The 26,152-nt window shown below is 42.4% G+C and overlaps 1 protein-coding gene across 2 annotated transcripts in view; it reads left to right on the top strand.

Annotated features, from left to right (window-relative positions):
- ccni2 (cyclin I family, member 2) overlaps positions 1 to 16,877 on the top strand; it is a 33,640-nt gene extending 16,763 nt beyond the window's left edge. Inside the window, exons 3-7 of one of the 2 annotated variants that reach the window (XM_080201379.1) lie at positions 507 to 641; positions 2,405 to 2,479; positions 6,670 to 6,810; positions 7,816 to 8,046; positions 11,942 to 16,877. In XM_080201379.1, coding sequence (XP_080057505.1) covers positions 507 to 641; positions 2,405 to 2,479; positions 6,670 to 6,810; positions 7,816 to 8,046; positions 11,942 to 12,325 — 966 coding nt within the window. In that variant the 3' untranslated portion in view covers positions 12,326 to 16,877. Of the gene's footprint in view, positions 1 to 503; positions 642 to 2,404; positions 2,480 to 6,669; positions 6,811 to 7,815; positions 8,047 to 11,941 lie in introns of both variants that reach the window. The other variant, XM_080201378.1, reaches the window with a different exon arrangement.
- Positions 16,878 to 26,152: the final 9,275 nt, after the last annotated feature.

Genomic DNA, 26,152 nt, shown 5'->3' with positions numbered 1-26,152 from the left:
GTATATTTAAGACAGAGATAAATAGGTTCTTGATTGGTAACGGGTTCAAAGGTCATGGAGAAAAAGCAGGAGAATGGGCTGAGAAACTTATCAGCCATAATTGAATGGTGGAGCAGATGCAATGGGCTGAATGGCCTAATTCTGTTCCTATATCTGACAATCTTATGGAGCCATATTTTTAGAAAAAGAAATCATTCGTGCTTTTTTGAGAGAGAGGGAGAATATTACTCAAGCAAACCCTATTAGCTGACATTTTCTTGCTGTTCCTGCTGGTGGGATCTTCTTGCTCTGCGATGACGATCCTCCCTCTCTGACATGACTTCCCCGATTGGCGGAGGGTGCAAACAGATCCGTTGACCGCGACGGAGATGGAAGATCTTGCTGCCACGGAACATGCTGTGATTTGGTGTGTGGAGGAGTGGGGGTGGTGGGTGGGTGAATCCCATCCTTTATGTTTGCTGTCTTGGGAATTCCAAATTGGTACTTACCCATTTTTCTTTCAGCAGGGTGCAACTATCACTCCAAAGCAGCGTGAAAATGTGGTTCTGTGGCTCAGGGATTTGTGCTCAAAGTTTGGTTATTACCCGGAAACATTTTTTCTTGCCGTTAGTATTCTCGATCGACTCTTGGCCACTGTCAAGGTGAGATTTATTTGCCTGACATTTACAGTTTGACTTTACAAATTGCTTTCTTTCCTGAACGGCTAGTGTGAAAGCAACTTCACAACTGATAATAGCTATAGGCTTGGAGGAAAACTTTGATGTAGGGGTTAAAATGTGAAGTACTTGTGTGTAAATTTGTTACCCGACAATGCATTGTTAATTTGCTTTCCATTTGCTGTTTGATGATCACTGGTTCAAGGGACGATCTTCAATGTAAAATGAGACCCCTCCCCACCACTGTTAGTATGTTTGTAAAAAGAAATTTACTACCTGGCTGCCAGGGAGTATGTAGTATGGCTAACACGGTGGGACAGTAGCTAGCACTGCTGCCAGGGACCCATTTTCGATTCCCAGCTTGGGTCACTGTCTGTGAAGGGTCTACACATTCGCCAGCATGATCCGGGTGACCTGGTTTCCTCTCACAGTCCGAAAGATGTGCCGGTTAGGTGGATTGGCCATGCTAAATTCTCCTTCAGTGTACCCAGACAGGTGCTGAAGTGTGGCAAGTAGGGGAATTCTACTGTAACTTTATTGCAGTGTTAATGTCAGCCTACTTGTGACACAAATAAATAAACTTAAACTAGTTGCCAAGAAAAAAAGGGACAAAACTTGTTCCGTCTTCATTTCACTCAAGCATTTCTTAATTTCTGAACACATTAGCAGACAGTTGGTAGGAATTTAATCTTCTTTTGAGGAGTTGTATGTGAGGAGAGAAAAAGCAACTTATTCCATGATCACAACACATCAAAATTTGTATATGCAGAATATTTTTTCCCAGTGGAACTTATTGTATGCTTCAATAATAAAAATGATACAGAAATTGATGAGACACAAATGTTAGCTCAGAAATCTCTAAAGTAGGGTTTAGAAAAGAGTGGATACGCAAGATTGGGAGAGGGTTAGGGTTAAGATTATTAGAGAGGTTTTAGCAAAGTTACACAGGGTGGAATTGAATCCAGGCGACAGGGGTCTAAGGTGAGAAACTATACTGCAGCACAGTTACATTTTGCATCTTTGGATTTCTCTATCCCAGAGGATTATAAATAGTCGCTGTGATCAGGATGGAGATCGATAGATTTTTGGGCACTAAGGAAATCTAGAGATATGGAGCATAGCAGGAAAGACAAGGTGAGATAAAATCTCTTCCACGATCTTGTGGAATTACAGAGCAGGCTAAAGGGGCCACATAGTCTACTCTCACTCCTATTCCAATGGTTCTTATTTTAACTCCTGAGTCAGTCATCCCTGTGCCCTCCCTGAATAGATTATTAATTGTTCCTCCCCTTTTTATCACCTTGCATTGGAAATTAATTAAACATTAAGTGCCTAGGGACTTCTTGAAGGTTGTAATATGAATGCAAAATCTTTTATTTGCCTTAAAGGATAGTAAAAAGCTTAGTGCTGGCTGTGTTTAACTTCAAAGTTCTGGAAGGTAAAGCACATCTGTTAAATCTCTCAAAGAAAAACATTTCAGGCTAATGGAGAAGTGTCGGAATTCAGTGTTGTAAATTGGAGTTTAATATCCATCTCTACATTGGAACATTGCTTTAATTGTTGGTGAATATCTCTTTAATGTTAACAAGCTAGATTCAAGTTTATAATTAATCTCTTTCATCAATATGTTCCTGCACATTAAGAGTTTCCTTGTACTTATGTTACATTCATTGGTAAACATTAAGTGGATCAAGAATGGCATTTGTGCATGTTACCTCACCCTATCTTTAAATGTATCATTCGTTTAGGCACAACCAAAGTACCTACGTTGCATTGCCATTTCCAGCTTATTCATCGCAGCCAAAATCAATGAAGAAGATGAGGTTTGTTTTTCTTATTGTCTTATAGCCTGTAGAGGGTTAGTGTCCAAAAAAATGAATCAATTCAAATGATTTAGTTTAAGCAGCTTTGCATGAAGTGTGTATACACTATGCAATACTCCAGTGTTTCGTTTGAGTATAATAATTACAGAAATACCTCGTCTGATTGTTTTCCTTCAATTCCATCCCTTGCTGTCTCGAACAAAGAAATCCAAAAATGATGAACACTTAAACAAATATATACGTCAATTCTTTTTTCTGCTATTTGTATGTATGATTATTTTAAATGGGTAAATGGCTTTGCTAACGTAGTGGATGGAGCAATGTTGCATGAATTCGTAAGTATTCACCCATTCGTAATGTCAATTGTCAAACACATCACCCTGACTTGGAACTGTAATGCTGTTCATCACTGTCGCTGGGTCAAAATTCTGGAGCCCCCTCCTTAACAGCACTGTGGGTGTACCTGTACCACAAGGACTGCAGTGGCTCAAGGAGACTGCTCACCACTATTTTCTCAAGGGTAATTGGGGATGGGAAATAAAACTGGTCTAGCCAGCAACACAAATCTTATGATTTTTTTTTAAAGTTCAAGGTTAATAACTGGTACCAGGATCACATTCCATGGACACTTGCTTCCTTCCATTAATTTGTGTGATTTGCTAAGTATTTCTAAGTCATGGGTGTTGCTTTGCTGTTCAACCGTAGGGCCAGCACTGCCCAGCCTGATCCATTCCTCACAGCAAGACTCATTTTAATAAATTAGAAATGGGAATCCCAGTTAAAATTTACCCCGGTCCCAAGGGCACTGAAACCAATTAGTAGGCCCCCAGCCTAACTCTAGCTAAAATCAACTAACTCAACAAGGACTGTGGATTCGTGAGCTCTCGGGATTGGTCACCAAATATGGTATTTACTGGCCTTCAGAAGGGAATTGGGTACTTAGCTGGTGAGGAAATATTTTCTAGGCTGTTGGCACTGGCTGGATGGACTGACTGGCCTCCTTCTGTGCTGGAAGGTCCAATGGTTCTATAATCTATGGAGCCATAGATATTCTTTATAAAGCACAATATGCCTGCATGCAGTGTAGAATTGTTTATATTAATTAGTATAACATTCCTTGCTACAGAGGGAGTACAGCAAAGGCTTACCATGCTGATTCCAGGGATGGCAGATCTGTCATATGAGGACTGTATTCACTGGAGTTTAGAGTGAGAGGGGATCTCGTAGAAATTTATAAAATTCTAATAGGATTAGATAGAGTAAATTTGGAAAGAATGTTCCCAATGCTGGGGGAGTCCAAAACTAGAGGACATAATTTGAGGAGAAGGGGTAAACCTTTTAGAACTGAGGTGAGGAGAAATTTCTTCACCCAGAGGGGGGTGAATGTGTGGAATTTGCTACCACAGAACATTTTGGCTTCAACTATTTTATCTCATTTCAAGAAGGAATTAGATATCGGGGCTAAAGGGACCAAGAGAAATGGGGGGGGAAGGAGGATTAGGATATTGAATTTGATGATCAGCCATGATCAAAATGAATGAATGACAGAGCAGGCTAGAAGGGCTGAATGGCCTACTCCTGTTTCTGTTTCTATTCCTGTTCACACTCTTCAACAGTGTGTTTCTTTGTATGACTCCCTTTGTAACATTGAATGAAAATATTTAACCTGCATACTCTCTAGTGGGTCTTTGCACTTTATAATAAGTTTTAAGGTTTGATTATTAGTGCCACAAGTAGGCTTACAGTAACACTGCAATGAAGTTACTGTGAAAATCCCCTCTGGCGCCTGTTCAGGCACACTGAGGGAGAATTTAGTATGGCCAATTCATCTAACCTGCATGTCTTTCAGACTGTGGGAGGAAACGAGAGTACCCAGAGAGGAAACCCATGCAGACACTCCGCTCAGACAGTGAACCTAGCCAGGAATCGAACCTGGATCCTTGGCACTGTGAGGCAGCAGTGTTAACCACTGTGCTGTCGTAAGACATTATTTTGCCTGTAGATAACACTTGACTAAATTACATGTAAAATTCCTCAGGCATTGCATATCTGTCATCCATGATTCATGTGTTTGCTTAGACAGCAATAGTCAGCTGACTATTATTCCATCATTACTTTGACATTGACGAGTTTCAGTCAAGACTTGGTGTTCTGGAGACTATGCTCTTGGTGATTACTGTTTGTGTTGGCTCCCCTCTCCTTCGACTAACCAAGCACATTTAAGGTTAGATACATTTTTTCACAGTAACTTCATTGCAGTGTTAATGTAAGCCTACTTGTGACACTGATAAATAAACTTAGATTTAAGTTTAGCGTGAACTGCATTCAGTCTATACTCAAGAATCTTACTGATGTTATTGCTGGTCAGTTGTGTGTATATTTCTAAATTCAGATATAAAAATAAAAATTAAACATTGGCATCCTACTACATGACCACAGATTCTGACAATGTGAGCCCAACAAAGAGAAGCCACCAGTTGCAGATGGAAGAGGTGATATTAGAGATAATGCTGTTTGCATTCATTTGTTATCGTTGACCTTCTAGGTGGTTTGGAGGTGGGCTGCTACCAAAGGAACCTTCGTGAATTGTTGCAATGCATCCTGTAGATAGTACATAATGGCAGTCTTAATCCAGTGATGGTGCCAATGGTGGAGGGAGAGGGGGAAGTAGATATTGAGCGTAGTGTGGCTGTCAATCACACCAAATGCATGATGGTGCCGAGCTTCTTGAGTGCTCTGGGAGCTACACTCATCCAGGCAAGTGGAGAGTATTCCATCTGACTCCTGACTTGTAGATGATGAACAGAATTTGGGGAGGCAGGAAGTGAGTTACTCACTGAAAATTGCCCAACCTTTAACCATGGCATTAATGTCACTGATCCAACTCTGATCAGTGTTAACCTACATGCTGCTGATGGTGGTGGATTCAACAATGGTTATGCCACTGAATGTCAAAAGGTTAGGCATCTGTTGGGAACGTTGATTGTCTGGCCTTAGTGTATTGTCAGCCTGAACCTGGATATTGTCCGGGTCTTGATAGATGCAAACATAGATTGCTTAATTTATCCGAGGAGTTCTGAATGGAACCTGGCACTGTGCAAACATTAGCAAATAGTTCCATTTCTGACCTTATGATGGAAGGGAGGTCGTTGGTTAACCATCTGAAGATAATTTGGCCTAGGAGGCTGTCCTGGTGAATTTGTGCAGCAACTTGCTGAGATAACTGGTCTCCAAGAGCCAAAACCATTTTCCTTTTTGCCTGATAAGACTCCAGGCACTGGAGAGTTTACCGCAATCATCCATTTTAGATTGACTGGGACTCCAGTCAAATGAGTGTCACATTCAGTAAAATGCTATCAGTCACCCTCACCTCACCTCTGAAGTCCAAATGTAGACAAAAGGACGTAACCAGGATTGAATTTGACAGCATCCAAAAGGAGCATCAGTGCACAGGTTTTTATTGAGTACATCATAGAATCACTACAGTGCAGAAAGAGGCCAGTGGGCCATTGATTCTGCACCGACAACAATCCCACCCAGGCCCTATCCCTGTAACCCCAGGTATTTATCTTGCTAATCTCCCTGACACTAAGGGGTAAATTAGCATGCCCAATCAACCCAACTCTGCACATCTTTGGAAGGAAACCTGAGCACTTGGAGGAAATGCACGCAGACACAGGGAGAATGTGCAAAGTCCACACAGTTACTGGACAGTAACCCTGGTCCAGAATTGAACCTGGGTCCCAGGTGCTGTGAGGCAGCAATGCTAACCACTGTGTCACTGTGCTGCTCTAAATACCATTTGCTAGCAATTAGGTTGTGTGTGAATAGCCTTTCCTGCTAGAAGCTACTAGGTTGATGCACTAGTGGCTACAAGGCAATCCCCAGAGGAGAGTGTGATTCCTATTTCATCTCAATTTGCTAAGCATTAATTTTCTGGTAGGTGTTTTCATCTCAATATGCGATTGGTCAAGCAGTAAGTTGGCATGTTGCCACTGCAACACAGAGTGGCACCCTGAGACTTTCTTCCATTGAAGTAATATTTTCCCTCCCTTTATTCAAGCATATTGGATTTAAAGCAAGAATCTCACAACTGCTGCATTTTGGAAATGATTTACTGAACTTGAGAAAGTTTACAAAAATGACATTCTGTGCAGAAACGGCACAATGATTTGTTAATTACTCCGTAGGTCACACTTCTGGTAAAAGATCTTGCAGCAAAGAGTGCCAGCGGCTGTTCTTCGAGTGAAGTTCTGAGGATGGAGAAAATCATACTGGATAAGCTGCAGTGGGATCTATACACTGCCACACCCGCCGACTTTGTGAACATAGTAAGCATTTAGAGTTTCAGGTTGTGAAGTAGCATGTTTAAACATGATAGATATTCAGATTGGTTCACTAGCATCAGCCTTTGACCAAACCTTATGGTTTCTTTTTCTTGCATTGTTGACACATATGAAGCAGAAGCGTTATCTACATGGATACTGGTTTCTAACAGGCCACTAGCAATAAGAATGATTACAATTCACCGTCAGCAACAGAGTTGTTGATAGGTTTCAAAGCTGCACTTCATGCTGCTGTTTTAAAACACTGAAGAGGCACTGTGAAGGGAGGCAGGACATAACTGATTCTTCACATGCACTGGGCGATGTCAAATAGTGAGAACAGACCCCTAAAATAAAGACAGGTTGTAAAGAAAATCAAAAATTGGAATGTCTTCCAGTTTACTCACGTCCCCAAGCCAATTTTTACCCATTTCGAATGTAGCATGTTTTGAATATCCTATCAGGTCATTTTTAATGATTAGATGGAATCTTATTAGGGTGGAACCTCCATTATCCACATCCCTATTATCCATGGTAACTACTATCTGCCAGCATTTTTTATTGCAGGGCAAAATCTTGCATCAGATGTTACTTCATTCCTCAGTTTCTTGCATGACTTGTCTTCGCAAATAAAACTACATAAAGATTTTTTTTTTGCTTCTCTTCAGTCCCACATCTGGATTATTGCTATGCCGTAACATGTACGGCCAAAATTTGAGGACTCTTAATTATCCTTCACCTGCCATTACTCATTGGGAATCTCCTTTTGTTAAGGTGGATATTGGAGGTTCCAGGGTATCTTTAATTCCCAGATCTTAGCAGTTTACTGTCTCAGCTGTGTTTTCCCCCTCTTGGACACAATGACAGCTGTTGTATTCATGTCCTTTAGACACATAGCAGGGTAGTCTGGGAGCAAATTGATTAGATTGGTATTACAGACACCAGGGAAAGATGATTCGGGCTGTTGGTTTGCGTCCAGCGGCTAACCTAAACATTATTTCCATTGTCCAGTTCCACGCCATGGTGATGTCCAGCCGACCCCATCTCCTTGAGCAATGGCCTCAGATGAAGCCCTCTCTCCACGCCGTGCTTTTGACCAGGCAGTTGCAGCACTGCATGGCTTGCCACCAGTTATTACAGTTCAGAGGCTCCACGCTCGCCTTAGCAATCATCAGCTTGGAGGTAGAGAGACTGATTCCTGACTGGTTCGTTGTTACAACTGATCTGCTAAAAAAAGCACAGGTAGGAGCAAGTCTTCACATTAACAGTCTGCACGTTTACATTAACATCCAACAGGAGACATCCAGACAAGATTTATCTTTCAGCACTGTCACCTTAAGCTCTGAACCATTTTAATTTGATCTGTGACTAGCAAATGCTGTTAAGCAAACATTTTATTAGAAGTTCAAATATAGGATACGTTTAACTTGATCAACAGTATTTGTCGTCTTAACATAAACAGTACATACACACAAGCGCATGTGGTGGGAGTTGAAAGGCTGAAGGGGTGGCACACTGGTTAGCACTGCTGCCTCACAGCGCCAGGGACCCTGGTTCAATTTGGACCTTGGTTCACTATCTGTGTGGAGTTTGCACATTCTCCACATGTCTGCATGGGTTTCATCCGGGTGCTCCGGTTTCCTCCCACAGTCCAAAGATGTGCGGGTTAGGTGGATTGGCCATGCTAAATTGATCCTAGTGTCAGGGCATTAGTGGCGTAAATACGTGGGGTTACGGGAATAGGGCCCTGGGTGAGATTGTGGTCAGTGCAGACTCAGTGAGCTGAATGGTTTCCTTTTGTACTATAGGGATTTTATGATTCTGATCGTTTAGTTCTCACAATGACTAACTGCCCCATCACATGTTGCTATCTCACTGCATATTGGTGGTGGACTCCCTGTTCCTGGCATCATGACGTCTCTCTATAAATGACCATGTAAACAAACACTCTCCTTGAGACTGATGCTTCTACACAATTCAGGCCAACAAACAAATTCTTACTCCACCACCAAACCGTCCCCCCCCCCGTTAACTCCATTGACGGGTGTCCACACTGACAGGTAAAATGTGGGCTGATAGCTTTGTATTAATATTAATGCATACACCACCTTCTCCAATGCTGCCGGGAATATAAGCTGTCTGAAGACATTCTAGATGGAGAAATCATTTTAACCTGAATTTGATGGATCTAAACGGATTGAGAGCCATGGCCTGAACAATGCAAAATGAGTGCACGGCAACCCGCTCTCTCACCTGGCCATCACACAGTAACAAAGTCAGCGTGGAGCCACAAAGCGATGCAAGGTGGTTAAACGGGCGCTAAAAGGGACTTCTGCCCCTCGCTGGGAAGGAGGATGTCCCACTGTCTGGAGCTACTGGACGATCTGAAGTCCGCAGCTCCATCAGTCTTGGCAGTGAAGAGAACGTGTCAGTGGCTGCTGCTCGGACTGTCGGAGAAAGAAGCAAGGTCCGTGGACTCCCCAGTGCAGATAAACCTGGGCTCAGGCAGGATGGGTTTTGGAAGACAAAATGGCAGTGGTGGTGGTGGGCAGGAGGCCTAGGAGGGGCTGAGTATAAGGCTGGATGGGAATGAAGGTGGGATTTAGTGTGGGGGGGGGGGGTGGCTGAAATAGACCCAACCCCACCCCCCCCAACCTTTTGAAGCACTTTATTAAAAAGATGAGATTGGGATTTCTGCCCGCACCTTTTATAATGTGGGAAGTATATTATCAGGGTTAATTAGATTGGTAACAATCCTAATCAACCCTTGACTGCTTATTTAAATATCATTGGTAGGCAGCCGATTTAGGCGCTTGGGCATATATTGTGGAGGTGAGGCGGGAGGTGGGAAAAAAGGGTACCTGCCCACACCTCCCCCCTCTGCCCCCCCCCCCCCCCCCCCCCCATCCCATCTAAATCATGCCTATTGCAGGCACGTTAAAAAACAGCCCTACATTTTCCAATTTTAGTTTCCAATTCCTTTGTGCTTTCTCATATGCAATGCAACATTCAACAAAAATGCAGCTGGAATCACATTGTGAACAGCAAACAATGAACTCTTCATCTTGCATCATTTATCTGTGCATGCATATTGCTGATGTTAAGGTGATTAAATACTGATGATCAGTCAGCTGTATCCTATGCATTTGTTTGAACTTCTAATATAAAGTCTGGTTTGAAGCTAGAGTCTCTCCCAATGATCATGCAATTCTAAGGAATGATTTTAAGAGCATCTTTGTACAGGTTCAAATAGAGGCCTTCTGATCAATAAAATCAATAAAATTCCAAGTCCAGCAAGTGCACCCATGCTAAATTGGAGATCTTAGCTGTTTGTTCCCACGATACTGAAAGCTCAATTTTGTATTATTTGAATACTGTTGATAAAAAAGACACATGCCGTCGAAGCTTTTTGTCTTACATTCATCAGAACAAATGCAAGAATACCAAATTTCAAAGGGCATAATTTACACTAGAATCATAGAATCACTACAGAGCAGAAGGAAGCCATTTGACTCATCAAGCTTGCACCGACAACGATTCCCACCACCCCCCCCCCCCCACCCCACCAAGGCCCTATCTCCGTAACCCACACATTTACTGTGCTAATCCCCCTAACATGAAAGGGCAACTTAACTGCATGAGAAAAGGATGCTGATTGGTTGGTAAGTGAACTCCGGTGCCATGAAAAATGTATCAGAGAACATTTAACCACCCCCCTCTCCCTCCCAAATTTGAGGTAGACTGGGTACTTTTCAGGACCAGTGTGCTGCCAGGTTTGTTGAGCTTTATGTCTCAGCAACTGGTGTGTCTTATCAAACAGAGTATCACATCAGTTGTTAACAACCGGCAAAGTACTGACTATGTGCAACCTATGCTGGCAAAATTCAGGAACGTTGTGTCTAATATTAGATGTGATTCTCTGGTTGGACAACACTTACTGAACCTGACTGCACACTAGCAAGCAACTTTATATTATTAATTGGCCTGGCAATGTGGTTCACTTAGGCTCACTAGAAGCTGCAAATAGTCATACTTAAGGCCATGTCATCTGCAAACAGATTATGTCCAAGCTTTTTCCAATTAAACAAGAGCCTGGAAAACAGCTGTTCCCTGGTGCATTCCTATGGCAATGCTTTGGCCATGGTGTGGACATGTCGGCGTTGGACTGGGGTAAACACAGCAAGAACATCATACAGTAAACACCGTAACACTATCAAATAAATCGATTGGACTCAGACCTGGTGTTGTCAGACTTCTTACAATGCTTTGGCCAATCAGAGTTGAAATGGTTTTTTTTAAACTTAAAAGCTTGGGAGATAACTGTCCACTGGTGCATTCTTCATGCCAACACCTCGACTAATCAGAGTTTCCTTGCTAACTAATTAGCATTGTTTTCTCAGGCAATATAAATTTGGAGTTCTTGTGTCCGCCCTGATGAATGTGAGATAGAAAACTTCGACAGCATGTCTCACGTTCCAGCAATACTCAAGCTCTGTACTACCAAATGACTATTTGTCGTAATCTCATGGTTAAATTTTTCTGGATTTTTGAATGTCTTTTTATTAATAAATGGTGATAAACCTTTGAAGAGGATGGGATAATGAATAATAAGATTACTGGTGCCATGTAATTTTTTGTAATTCTGAAAAACTCAGGGGATGATCTTATCAGCTGCATGACACTGGTCAATGGGTGGGGTGAGACAATAAGGCAGAAAATTGGTTTCCTGTCTGGTTTCTCACCTCTTGTGATCTTACTGGCCCCAGATATTTGGTGTAATCTGGGAGGGGTGATAGCCAACGTGCTGGGAATTGACTGACAGATCTCTCTGAACAGAGATCTGCACAAGCACAATTGTGCCCTTTAGTATGAACAGCTGGCTTTCTGACGATTTAAGGATCCCACTCTCTCCTGGATGATGCACAAAGTGCCATAAGATTTCATTTGTGACCTTGTTTTTTAAAAAAAATGGATCTGAAACTCTTTCACACTTGTTCACTTCAAACTTTTTTTGGTAAGATCGCCCTCCCCTCCCTCCCTCCCTCCAGTAAGCACACAGGTTTGTATTATTATAAGTAGCTCATCTGTCTATGCATAAAGATAGATTTAAACGTACTTAATCATCTATTTCTTCTAGGTTCACAACTTGGACTTTGTCTACTGTAAGAACATTGTGGCACAACATTTATTGCCTCCAGCAATGGCCTCCGCCTTCAATACAGTTTACATCTTTGATCCTGCAAATTCAGGTCTTGTGAGGCACCAGAACGGAAGAATGCTTCATACTCATTCCAGGGAATATGATCCGCAGTCTCAATCGCCCACCAGGGGAGTGTTGTGGTCTAGCCAACCAGCTCCGATAAGCAACAGTGGAGCGCCAGAGAAAGCAAGTGAAGCAGAAGCCGATGGTATTTACAGTGGCCTCACTGCAGCTGCAGTGGGGATCAGCAGCACAGTGGCACCACAGCTAGCTGAAAACCTTCCTCCTTGCCCCCCACTACAGCCTGTGGACAAGGTGTAAGAAGCACCCAAAGTAGGAGGAGTTAAACAAATTGCAGATTCATTTTTAAAAAGGAGAGGTTTCATTACAACCAGATATACGTGAATAAGTTAAACAGAATTAAGCTCCTAATTTGTATTTCATCTTTAAATACAAGAGTAAATTGAATACTGCCAGTGATTAAGCTACGCTCGATAGGAGCATTACAACTCTGATGCCTTTAGCTGATGTGGAAGTTAGTCACCACTGTTCTACAATAATAGACTATCCTCCTATAAGGAAAGATTACAATTGTATCTTTACTTCTTCCATCAAAACTAGGCAATGTTTGTATTTCTTACCCTGAGTAATTTCACTTGCAGCGATTTACACTTAAGTTACACTTTAATCCTCGGGCCAGGAATATAGACAACCATAGGTCAAACACGTTTCTTTCAATGTTGTGGCCACTGTGTTTAAAGCCACATAGTGATTAGTGGGAAATCATTGGCCAGAAACTTCTAGCTGTTCACACCGGCGGAATTCTTCTATCACGCTGCAGTGAATGAAGATTTGGCTGAGCGCCAAATTCTCCATCCTCTCTGGCAGTGGCACCGGGGTGTGCATGGCTGGAAAATTCCAGCCATTGTCGTTCGCATGTTATAAGCTGTCGACAACTTTGATCACATTTAGAATATTTCAAACACCCTCCTACCAGCTCTTCCCCCGCCACTCCCCCCAAGTTTTTTCACTCCTCCCTCTTCGCAAGCATTTTATGTTGGAGGGGGCATACACGAGGAGAGGGGAGGGATTCTATTGCTGTCATGCAACATTGGGGTCTAATGGATTCATGAGTGTTCTATGTCTCTCACAATTGCAAGCAATATGGTTTCTACTATTTGCAATTACTCAATATATGCTCTTTAATATATTGAGCAAGGGTTTCCACATTGTGCAAGAATCAATGACCCAGACAAAAAATTGTGCTAATTTGAGACATGATTTCTCCCCCCCCGCTACTCCCCCGGCCTCAAGTTTCCACTCAAACTCATTTATCTATTGCTGAATGTAATTCTGCCAACATTTTATAATGTCCTTTTAAGTAATGGTGCAAAAAAAATATTCTTTGATATTACCTCGAGCAGTTTTTATTCATACATCTGAAAATGGGTTTATCACAAAAAGACATTTTTAATAAGAATGTCTCTAGTCCACCAACTTTCTGTAACTCAATTTTTAAAAAAGCTGGAATTGACTTTTTAAAAACTGTGCAGAACCTTTTACCTAATTTCAGTGGTGTCAATTTCTTAGTAAACTGAAAAATAAAATATTTTAATATCTTTTCTGTTAGTGTTCTTATGGCAGGAAAAAACCTGTAACGTTAGGAGCCTTGAAGGTCTGCAAACGAGTGAAATAGGTAAAGCTTGCCATGGTAATTAACTAGATCTCTGCTTGTGGCAAGTTTCCTGGGCAGAACCGGCTCCCAGCTCAATGGTGTTTAAATTAATGCAACGATTGCAGGAACTATACCTTCGCTAAATGTAATTTGCATTTAAAAATTCTATCGCCTTTTGTGTTGTTTGGTCGATTTGTGAATGAACGGCACTGAAAATTAGCACAACCTAGTGGAAACTCCTGGCCACTGTTTTAAAGGAATACGGTGTACTATTTCCATCTGGTGGCCACTGGGCATAGAACATGCTTTGTTTCCTGCACTATTGATTTTTTTTCTTTTGGCAACAGCATCTTAAATTCACAGGAAAAACAGGCACCATTTGACCACTCTCAGTTTATCCATCCATCATCCATTGATTCTGAAACAATTGCAGGATTTTCTATTCTATCATCCCCTTAGGGTCTTCATTCCATGTATTGATCAATCTTTAAACAGCCTCTTGACATTTGGTTTACTTTTCCTTTCTGTAGGTTTCACTTTGCTCCAATCACTCAGCTAACCTTGGAAAAATAATGTGACTGTTGCCACATATTTTAATGGGGAGGCAGTGGTGCAGTAGTTTTGTCACTGGATCAGTAACCCAGGCACTCTAGGGAATGCTGTAAGGACCTGAGTTCAAATCCCACCATGGCAGATGGTGCATTTGGATTTCAATAAAATACTGCAACCAAAAATCCAATGATGGCCGTGAAACCATTGTCACAAAATGCCATCTGGTTCACTTATATCCTTTAGGGAAGGAAATCTGTCATCCTTACCTGGTCTGGCCTACATGTAACTCCAGAGCAACAGCAGTGCGGTTGACTCTTAAATGCACTTAGGGATGGGCAATAAATGCTGGCCAAGCCTGTGATGCCCACATCCCACAAACAATTGAAAAAGCCCAAGTTTCTACTGTTCTTGTTCACATGGCTTGGTCCTCCAACACTCAAACTCATGGATCATCTATCTATTCCTCTAGTGCATGACTATCTGCTTCCTGTCCAAGTGGCCAGAACTATTCACGGCATTCAAGATATAGTGTGACTGGAGCACCATGCAATTTGACCATGACCTTCTCTCACCTACATTCCATTGTTCTGGTTATACAGTTCAGCATACTGTTTACCTTGTTGGACTCCTAGGTTTCATTCAACTTCACCTTAGGCTATTTCAACACTGTTACTGGAATATACTTTTATACTATACTTTTAGTGGAGTATATGCCACTTTTAAATTCAGATGCTTTCTGAAGTGATGTCTCCAATATAAACATCACATTACATAGAGGTACATTTTAATTCTCTGTGTAGTGAGTAGCTCATAGGTCAGTTGTGTTCCTGTACTTATTAAGGCATTCCCAGAAACTTGTGAAATTGCAAGCTTAAATTTGTGATGAAATTAACCAAAGACACTTTTTTTTATTTTTCTGTAGTGACGTAAGGACTGTAAAACTAAATCCATGCAATGCAAAAACTGTGAACTTTAAACATGTTTTAAGAAGCTTTTTTTGAGAAAAGGTAGGGGAGGAAATTAAACAGATACAAGTTACTCAAACTACATTATAAACTGTGAAGATAAATTATCATTGATCCAGGATGCTCTAAAAAGTTCCCTTTAAATTAAGATCTCAATTCACTGGAATGGGAAAAAAGTTAAAATATGATCATATCGAAAATGAAAACAGGATTTAAGAAACAAAAAGATGCAATTCTTACAATTGCAATGCATCTCTCCGAAGTTCAGAAGAATCTGGGATTTAGCAAGCACAGTTTTCCCAGTAGTTTATTAAAGGAGTCACGTGCCGTTATTAAAACAACTAAAATGCTACTTTTGTTTAGTGATGGTTTGGAGTAATTGACTCACAATATTCATCTTATAAAACTTACTGGTTCTATTCCTTTCAGCTGTTTTGGAATAGTTTCCGCTAATAGCTGAACATTCACTCCAAATATAATGTGGGAGTAATATTTATATAAAATATTATAAAGTTTGCGTCTGCACGTATGGCCTTTACCATTTTGGAAATCCAATGCCCATATCGATAATGGAGTGTCTATAATGCTTGGTTAAACTGTCACTGAGTATAACATCCCACAAAATCTCTGAGCACAATAGCCTCCTGCAGGAGAAACTCATTTATCATTAAATTGAAAAGCAAGATTAAAGGAGATATGGAAGAATAGATATCTTCAGAAAAGCCACTGTATTATGTGCCCTGTCCCAATTATTCACCTGAAGAGACTACGTGTTGTACAGAGCAACAGGAGAGATCAACTAGTATTTTTTTTGTGCTAAAATGTAACAATTACAAGCTTATTGAAAATGTTCAAAAATGCTGCAAGTGCTTTAGGAAGAAAGAGCACTAACCTGACATTAAAAACATTTAGTCCTTTAAAACCTTTCACAGCGAAATTACTGAATAGCCCAACATTGAGCGGTTGAAGTATCTCAAGTAGCCGATTTTTTTTAAATGTTGTGCATACATGTGAATTATATGGTTGCTTGATTAGTGAATGAAGTGTGTGTGTGTGTGTGTGTGTGTGTGGAGGGATGGGAGGAGTTGGGGAGTGTGTGCAATATTCAGGATGTGTGGAAGAATAGTAACTTGTTTAAAAGGCAGCTAATAAAAATTCCCACCACAGAAAAAGACATTTTTCTAGTTAATTGTAACTATTTTTGGAAATGAGACATCTTGGGTTGAAGGGATATAATGGTAAACCAGTCTGAAGTGAAAAGAAATCCCCAAATTTAGCTGGAATTAAATGCAATATATTTAATTGGAAAACATATTTTTCTGTGTGGTGGGCTCAAATGTTATTCTTAAAGAAATCAGCTTGGCATGCTTTAAATACTGTGATATTATTGGTGCTATTTAAGCAGAACAATATTTTGTATTCTTGAAGAAAAGATCCTTCATTCGTTGTATCATTTAGGGGTACAAGACTCAATCCTTTCTGTGTTAGTTGATATAACATTCTATTTACGTATGTATTTTCTAAATTATGTAAACGTTGATACCGAGCAAAATACTGGAAGCCCAGCTGCCTCATTTTTGAACCCAGGACTATTCCTGGTGGAGCTCTTCTGTTCAATTTGTACAAGACATGGGGAGGCTTAACAAAGCAAAAAAATAAAATTGTAATATTTTGAGAAACATCCATGTTTTCAATCCTGTTTGTTTTATGACTTGTATGTAGGTCCATACATCAGTAACACTTTATTAGTGGCTATACAAATTGTAAATAATCCTGGTGTCAATTCCTTTCTATACAAAGACAATGTGGCTCTTGCAGTTCTTCCCTATCTGAAGCATTTTGATCTCTTCCTATTGCTGATGGAATTTTCCTTGCCATTGAATGACCAATAGTGACCATACTGTGAAAATTGTTGAGCAGTAGTTTCAGAATTCAATTCTTTCTGGTTTATTTAGAAAATGCAGCATGCATTTGTTAGGGGCAATTTTATGAGAAAAATTCCAAGCGTCCAGCCAGCTTGAAAATGGGAGAGTTTCAGATCCAATTTTTGGGCAATTCTTCACACCCAATCTTATACAGAGTGCATGAAAAAGTGGGCTGGAAGGTTTCCAGCCACTAGAGGCATTGGGCAGGACTTAACTCGCCAGCCAGCTTGGTGAAGCAGCAGAGGGAGCTATTGCACATGCACAGACCTTTTATGGCTGCATATGAGCAATTGCAACAGCAGAGGCCTGATAGAGAAAGACAGCTGTCAGGCCTCTGCATTTCCAGCTGGCCTCAATCCATCCCATTTTCCCCTCCCCACTCCACCCCCCCCCCAGTTTTGCAGGGGCCCATGGCAGATCGCGAGCCCCACCACCCGTCCCACTGATCATATGCAGAGCAACAGCAGGTTCCCCCCTACTCCTTGCTCCACCAGTTGAATGCAGAATCACAGCGGGCTCCCTCCCTTCCTGATCAGGCTGCTCTGGCTTGGACCTGCCCAAAATTGCTCCAGTGGGCAATGCCAAGATGCCAGGCTGGCAGTGCCAGGTTGGTACTGCCCAAGGGGCACCCCTATTGCACTGACCTCCTCGGTTGGGGGGGGGGGGGGGTAAAGGGAGGAACCTCAACGGCCTCTGGTTTTACCAGCAAGAGCAATATAATTATTCCCTGTTCGTGGGGAGCAGGTGTTTTCCTCACCAGACAGAAACTCTGCTGGCGATGCCAGAAAGACAAGTGAGCCCAGACGATAGTGTTCCAGGCTCATTAATGCCATGCAAATTAACATTTCAATAAATTGCATAAGTAAATAAATAACATTTCCAGTAGAGACTGATCATGCTGGATATCCAGTGCCAATAAGATTGCGAGAGCCAAGAAATCTGGCGTGATCCCCATTTTTAATGGCTCGCTCCATCTATCAATGTGTCGGGCAAGCTGGTAAAATCGTGGCCATTTGTTTTCACTACATCACACCTCGAAAGTACTTAATCAGTTGAGTATTGCTGAAAAAAGAGACATGAATCCCTACAGAGCAAAAGGAGGCTATTTGGCCCACCAAGCATCTGGGTCTCATGCACCAAAACCCAATGAGCTGAGTGAAAGTCAAAATTTTAAACGGCTCCTTTCAGCTGCACGTCAAGGGAAATGTATTCCAGAACAGTTGTGTGCATTATAGAGATTGTAATTCTCACAACTTTGCAACAGGAGAGAATCTAACCATCTAGCCTCTTGACATTCAATGGCATTTCCACTGCTGAATTCCCCCCACGATCAACATCCTGTGGGTTACAGTTGACCAGGAACTATACAAGTCCTGTGGTGACAAGAGCAGGCCAGTGAACAAGAATCTTGTGGCACGTAACTCACCTGAGTACTCAACCCTGCCCACTAGGCACAAGTCAAGTTTGTGATGGAATACTCTCCACTTGCCTGGATGAGTGCAGCTCCAACACTTAGAAAGCTTGACATTATCCCAGACAAAGCAGCCTGCTTGATTAGTACCTCTTGCACAATCTTTCAATCCCTCCACCACCCACGAACAATGGCTGCAGTGTGTACCATCTACAAGATACACTCCAAGAAATCACAAATGTTCCTTGGACAGCAACTTCCAAACCCACAACCTTTACCATACAGCAGGATAAGGACAGCAGATAGCTGGGAACAACACTATCTGGAGATTCCCCTCCAAGTTGCCCACCATCCTGACTTGGAAATATATCGTTGTTCCTTCACTGTCAACATCCTGGAACATCCTCCTTAACAGCACTCTGGGTGTATTTACACCTCAAAGACTGTTCAAGAAGGCAGCTCATCACCACTTCTGAAGGGCAACTAGGGATGGGCAATAAATGCTGGCCTAGCCAGTGATGCCCACCTCCCATAAAATATTTTTAAAAATCTCTTGAATTATCTTTTCTCAACACAGCAAAAAACAATGTGATAAACATGTAACACATGTGCATATTGTACATCTACATTCCCCCAGTGCTAATATGATTGCATACAGGTTTATCTAACTAAAGTCTGACCAAAAACAAAACAGATGTTCCCATTGAAAAGTACAATTTAATGTGAATTGAAGAAGTGGAGGGACAGAGGAAGGGGCTCCAGAAATAGTGGGTGCATTAGTAGTCATCTTCCAGGATTCTATAAACTCTGGAACAGTCCCTGCAGGTTGGAGAGCAGCTAATGTTACTCCAATATTCAAAAAGGAAGGTAGAGAGAAAACAGGGAAATATAGACAAGTAAGCTTAATTAACATCAGTGGCAGGAAAAATTCTCAAATCCATTATTAAAGACTTCATAGCGGAGCAGTTAGAAAGCAGTGGCAGGATTAAAAAGAGTCAGCATGGATTTATGAAGAAGAAATGATGCTTGACAAATCTGTTGGAATTCTTTGAAGATGCAACTAGTAGAGTGAACAAGGGGGAGCCAGTCGATGTGATATATTTGGACTTTCAGAAAGCATTTGACGAAGTCCCACATAAGAGATTAAAGCACATGGAATTGGGAGAAGTGTATTGAGATGGATAGAAGACTAATTGGCAGAGAGGAAACAGAGTAGGAATTAAATCGGTGCTTTTCAAATTGTCAGGTAGTAACTAGTGGGGTGCCACAGGAATCGACGCTGGAACCCCAGCTTTTAACACAATATATATTAAAGATTTGGATGAAGGGATAAAATGTAACATTTCAAAGTTTGCAGATGAAATCAAGTTGGGTGGGAGGGTGATGAGGATGCAGAGATCCTTCAGGATGATCTGGACAGGTTGGGTGAATAAAGTAAAGTAGTTTATTTATTAGTCACGAGTAGGGTTTACATTATCACTACAATGAAGTTACTGTGAAATTTCCCTAGTTGCCACACTCTGGCGCCTGTTCGTGTTAATGTACCTAACTAGCATGTCTTTCAGGCTGTGGAGGAAACCAGAGCACCTAGAGGAAATCCATGCAGACACTGGGAGAAAGTGCAAACTCCACACAGACAGTGACCTAAGCTGGGAATCGAACCTGGGTCCCTGGTGCTATGAGGCTGTAATGTTAAACACTGTGCCAAGGTGCCCCCCAAGATTTTATTTATTAGTGCCACAAGTAGGCTTACATTAGCAATGAACACTACAATGAAGTAACCGTGGAAATCCCCTAGTTGTCACACTCCGGCACTTGTTTGATTTCACTGAGGGAGAACTTAGCACGGCTAATATACCTAACCAGCATGTCTTTCAGACAATGTGAGAAAGCCAGAGCATCCGGAAGAAACCCACGCAGACAAGGGGAGAATATGCAGACTCCGCATAGACAGTGACCTAATCTGGGAATTGAATCCACGTCCCTAGTGCTGTGAGGCAACAGTGCTAACCACAGTGCCACCATGCCAACCCATGAATGGGCAAATCAGTGGCAGATGCAGTATAATTTGGATAAAGATGAGGTTATTCACTTTGGAAGCAAAAACAAGGCAGATTATTACCTGAATGGTTGTAAATTGGGAGGGGGAGTGTGCAGCGGAACCTGAGTGTCCTTGTGCACCAATTACTGAAGGTAAGCATGTAGGTGCGACAGTTGGTAAAGAAGGCAAATGGTGTGTTGGCCTTCACTGCGAGAAGTTTCGAGTTCAGGAGCAGGGATGTGTTGTTGCAAATATACAGGGACTTGGTGAGACCACACCTAGAGTACTGTGTGCAGTTTTGGTCTCCTTTTCTGAGGAAGGATGTTCTTGCTCTTGAGGGAGTGGGACAAAGGTTTACCAGGCTGATTCCAGGAATGGTGGGACTGATATATGAGCAAAGATCAACTAGGTTAGGATTGTTTTCATTGGAGTTCAAATGAATGAGGGAGGATCTCATCGAGACTTATAAAATTCTAACAGGACTAGACAAGGTAGATGCAGGGAAGATGTTAAGAACATAAGAACATAAGAAATAGGAGCAGGAGTAGGCCATCTGGCCCTTCGAGCCTGCCCCGCCATTCAATAAGATCATGGCTGATCTGTCGTGGCTCAGTTCCACTTTCCGGCCCTCTCCCCATAACCCTTAATCCCCTCTCTTATCAAAAACCCATCAACCCGCTTCTTGAAAATATTTAGCGAGGTAGCCTCCACCACTTCAACGGGCAGAGAATTCCAGAGATTCACCACCCTTTGAGTGAAGAAGTTCCTCCTCAACTGCGTTCTAAAACGCCCCCCCTTTATCTTGAGGCTGTGCCCCCTAGTCCTACTGTCTTTTTTGAGCGGGAAGAGTCTCTCCACCTCTATCCTATCCATCCCATTCATCATCTTATACGTCTCAATGAGATCTCCCCTCATTCTTCTAAACTCCAACGAGTACAAGCCTAGTTCATTCAGCCTCTCCTCATAGCTCAACCCCCTCAACTCCGGTATCAGCCTAGTAAACCTCCTCTGCACTCCCTCCAAGGCCAAAATATCTTTGCGCAGGTGCGGCGCCCAAAACTGCACACAGTACTCCAGCTGCGGCCTCACCAACGCCCTATACAGCTGCAGCAAGACCTCCCTACTTTTATATTCAATCCCCTTCGCTTTGAAGGCCAGCATCCCATTCGCCTTCCTGACCACCTGCTGCACATGTTCCCGATGGTGGGGGAGTCCAGAACCAGGGGTCACGGTCTGAGGATTCAGGGTAGACTATTTAGGATAGAGGTGAGGAGACATTTCTTCACCCAAAGAGTGTTGAGCTTGTGGAATTCACAACCACAAGAAGTACTTGATTTCAAAACATTGAATGCATTCAAGATGTGGCTAGATATAGCACTTTATGTCAATGGGATCAAAGCTTATAGGAAAAAGCAGCATTAAGCTATTGAGCTGGACAATGATCATGATGAAAAGTGAAGCAGGCTCGAGGGCCAAATGGCTCTCTCCTGCTCCTATCTTCTATGTTTCTATGTATCTCATCAAGAAAAAATGACGAGGATCTCAAATTTTTGTGCATGGAGTGAGGAAATACATCATACTATCAATCGACAGGGTTTCTTTCTCAATGGACAATTGCCAAGAAATTTTTTTGCAAGATGGAAATGTGGCTGACTGAGCAGTCGAATGAATTCACTCATGTGATGAGTCTTTCATCTCTGGCACGGGCAGAGGAAATCACTCGACAATCCTGTTGGGGAACACTTCAGTGGTCACGGGCATTCGGCCTGTGATCTTTGGATAAGCGTTCTCCAAGGCAGCCTTCACGATACATGACAGTGCAGAGTCGCTGAGCAGAGACCGATAGCCAAGTTCCGCACACATGAGGATGGCCTTAACAGGGATCTTGGGTTCATGTCACGCTATCTGTAACCCCCACAACTTGCCTGGGCTTGCAAAATCTCACTAACTGTCCTGTCAGGAGACAATACACATCTCTTTAACCTGTGCTTAACACTCTCTCCATTCACATTGTCTGTAACTTTAAGACTTGATTATCTGTAAAGACTCGCATTCCAACCATTATTTTATAAATTGAATTTGTGCCTTTATATGCCCTGTTTGTGAACAGAACTCCCACTTACTTGACGAAGGAGCAGCGCTCCGAAAGTTAATGGCTTTTGCTACCAAGTAAACCTGTTGGACTTTAACTTGGTGTGTGAGACTTCTTACTGTGTATACTCCAGTGCAACTCTGGCATCTCCACATCAGGGGCAGAGGAAACTGCTTTGTGCATTGCCCCTTCTCCTGGTCCGAGAATTCTCTCATCATTTGCTAGCTGGTGACTTGAGAGGTAACAAGAGAAAGGTTGAGATATGACTAACCTTTCCATTGCACTGGGAAGATAAGATTAGTCATACACAGCCTCTCTAATGTTAGCTCACAATTTCTAATTATAAACTGTGAGAGCAAGGCACTTAGGGGCAAGGGCAATCTCTCTTAATCAAGGGTCACAGTGAGAATAGTGGAAATAATAGTGGAAAAGATACATTAACTAGCAAAACAAATCGAAGTTTTGTCTGAGTGGCATTTAACTGACTTTAACTTGGTGCCAGTACTGGAACTACGACCGGCCTCAATCACCCTGGGTTAGAAAAGGGGAAATCCATTGGAAACCTAAGCTGAGGACAGTAAAATATTCAGTTGTAATGTATCAGGGAAAAATAGCCTGATGGCTCATGCATAGACAATGCCAGTTGGAAAGCTGCTGCAATCCTTCAACTATATATCCAGCAGGAGACTATATCCCTTATGCAGAGGAGAATAAGAAACAAAATATCAATGGCATTAATGATGGATCCAGGGAATGTTCTCTAGTGATAGCCCACAGCAGTGTAAGCAATAGCGCTAGGTATTAGGCCCAGCAGAAGTGAGCAGCATAAACCGATGTCAAGAATTTGAATTCTTAACCTCCCCACAGAACTAAAATTACTGCTGTAGTTCTGAAAGGAGCAGTCCTGTGGGGAGATCAGGAGTGCTGATGGATCATCGCAATTCTCAAAACTAAAAGAAGATCCGTAAGATCGGCAAACAGCTCTGAATCTGCTCAGGAAGTTTTCCTACTCTATGGAGATACGCAGCAGCCATGGAAAGCTGTACCTGCGTGCTAAAGACAAACACTGGATGGAATTCTCCCCAAAAATTTCTAAGCATTGGATTCGCGGGAAAGCTGGAACAATTCACAATGTTTTTTTCAGTGGGGAGTTCACACTAGAATCTCCCACACTCAGTGCAATGCAAAGGCTGCCAGCGTGAATCTCATTAGATTTCAGGGGGTGGGGCCTATTCCCACCCTGGGGGTGCTGAAACCAGCAGGCCTCTGCACATGCGCAGTGGCCCTGAACTGTCAGCCTCCGTTTGCTGACTAGCCTGGGATCCCCGCAATGCTGCTCCATCAAACCCCCCGACAGCCCAATCATGTCCTCCTCACCATTCTTGGGCAACCCCTGTCCCAGACTGCTCCAATCCCCAGCTACCCACCCGCCACCCCCCCCCCCTCACCCCACACCTTCCTCCCGCAGTGCCAATCCCTGGCAGACCCCCCTTCTCCCTAACCAACCACCCTGGCAGATTCCTCCCCCCCACCCAGCTGCCCCAATTCCTGGCTTCCTTCCCACTCTCCATAGAGCGGGACTCCCACCCCCACACTCGCCAATGGTCCCCTAGACCCTGCCCCAATAGATCCCACCCCGTAGGTCCCTGCCCACCATATGCCCCATCCCTTGGCACTGCCCGATGCACGAATCATCCACCGTGCAATTCTCCCAGCCTGCTGTGCTAGAAAATTAGCACGGCAGGACGGGAGAATCACCCCACTGCCTTCGACACAATCAAAAAATAAAATGCTTTTGTAAATGACAGCTGGGAATATAAAAACACCCGACCTGTGACTCACAGTGACATAGGGTGGAATCTACCTGTGGCTGGTTTGGAGACAGGCCCAGGAAGAAAATTATAACTTTTTAAAAATTTATTCGTGGGGTGTCGCTGGCTGGCCAGCATTTATTGCTTGTCCCTAGTTGCCCTTGAAGGGTGGTTGAGGATCAACCACATTGCTGTGGTTCTAGTGTCACATGTAGGCCAGACCAGGTAAGGGCAGCGGATTTCCTTTCCTAAAGGACATACATGAACCAGATGGGTTTTTCTGACAACGGTTTCACGGTCATCAGTAAATTCTTAATTCCAGATTTTTAAAAAAAAAATTGATCTAACTACTTGAAGGGTTCAATCAATTAAAAGGATGAAAATCAAAGTCCAAACATTAATCTTCTTAATTACAAGGATGTAAAGTCTTAAACTCTCTGATTGATCTTAAAAGATTTAGTTGCATAAAAAGCATCACTTGTCACTCCACATAAAAGCATATCACCTACTTTGTTCCCCTTTTCTTAAAGAATCAATATACATCTGTGCCCCCAGCAAGTCAACAGGCTACTCATCACACATCATGGGCGGCACGGTGGCACAGTGCTGCCTCACAGTGCCAGAGACCCGGGTTCAACTTCAGCCATGAGGGACTGTTTGTGGAGTTTGCACATTCTCCCTGTGTCTGCATGGTTGATCCAGTTTCCTTCCACTGTCCAAAGAGGTACAGGATAAGTAGATTGGTTATGCTAAATTGTTCATTAATGTCCCAAGAAGTGTAGGTTAGCTGATTAGCTACAGTAAATGCATGGGGTTATGGGGGTAGGGCAGGGAGTGGGTCTGGGTAAGATATTCTATTGGAGAGTCAGTGCAGACCTGATGAGCCAAATGGCCTCTTTCTGCACTGTAGGGATTCTGTGATCCCCTGTTTAATAATGTGCGTAATTGATTTGCAATTGAAGATTGCTATTTTACATTGAGCTCTGTGCTGATGGTCTGTCTTCAAGTATTCCTCTCCAGAGGAGATCATTTAAAACTCAAGGCAGGCTTAATGTACAGGGGAGGCTAGGACTTAAATGAGAGGCCTACTCTGAAAGATTAGTTAAACCTACTTTCATTAGACATTTACATTCAAAAGGATTTTACCAGTGGTGGGAGAAAGTTCAAAATTGCAAAAGAGCTTGGCTTTTGTATACACTGCTTGATGATACAATAATAATGCCTATTGCCTATTAATGCCTGGAATACAGTGGAATTACTTCTTTTTGTTGCACCCTCCCCATCCTTTGGTTTATAGTTTAGCAGTTTCATTATAAGATACAGAATTCTTAGACAATAGAGCAATGAAAATGAAGAGCCATCTCTAAACTCTACTGTGTATGAATGGGTGCCCTCAACTATCATTCCATTGGATCACAGTGAAAATAAGTTGTATTCACCCCCATTTGTGTGATAATGAGAAGGATCCATGTCTCTGCACTTCAGATTTTCCTTGTTCCTGCAATTTATGCTTTGATCCATTAAGCAGGGGCAGATTTAGAACCAGACATTGTGAATGGGGAGTCTTGATCAAAATTTCCTGTCGCTAACCATGCTGCTGTTACAGTTAAAAAAAAACCTATATAGCCTTTCTATCAACAATATGAAGGGGAATTCTCCAGCCTCCCAGCCATGTG

Source organism: Carcharhinus amblyrhynchos, chromosome 13 (assembly GCF_965287045.1).
Source record: "Carcharhinus amblyrhynchos chromosome 13, sCarAmb.v2.hapA, whole genome shotgun sequence".
NCBI lineage: Eukaryota > Metazoa > Chordata > Chondrichthyes > Carcharhiniformes > Carcharhinidae > Carcharhinus > Carcharhinus amblyrhynchos.
Note: the sequence above shows the minus strand (reverse complement) of the source record. Positions and strands in the feature narration are given on the sequence as shown.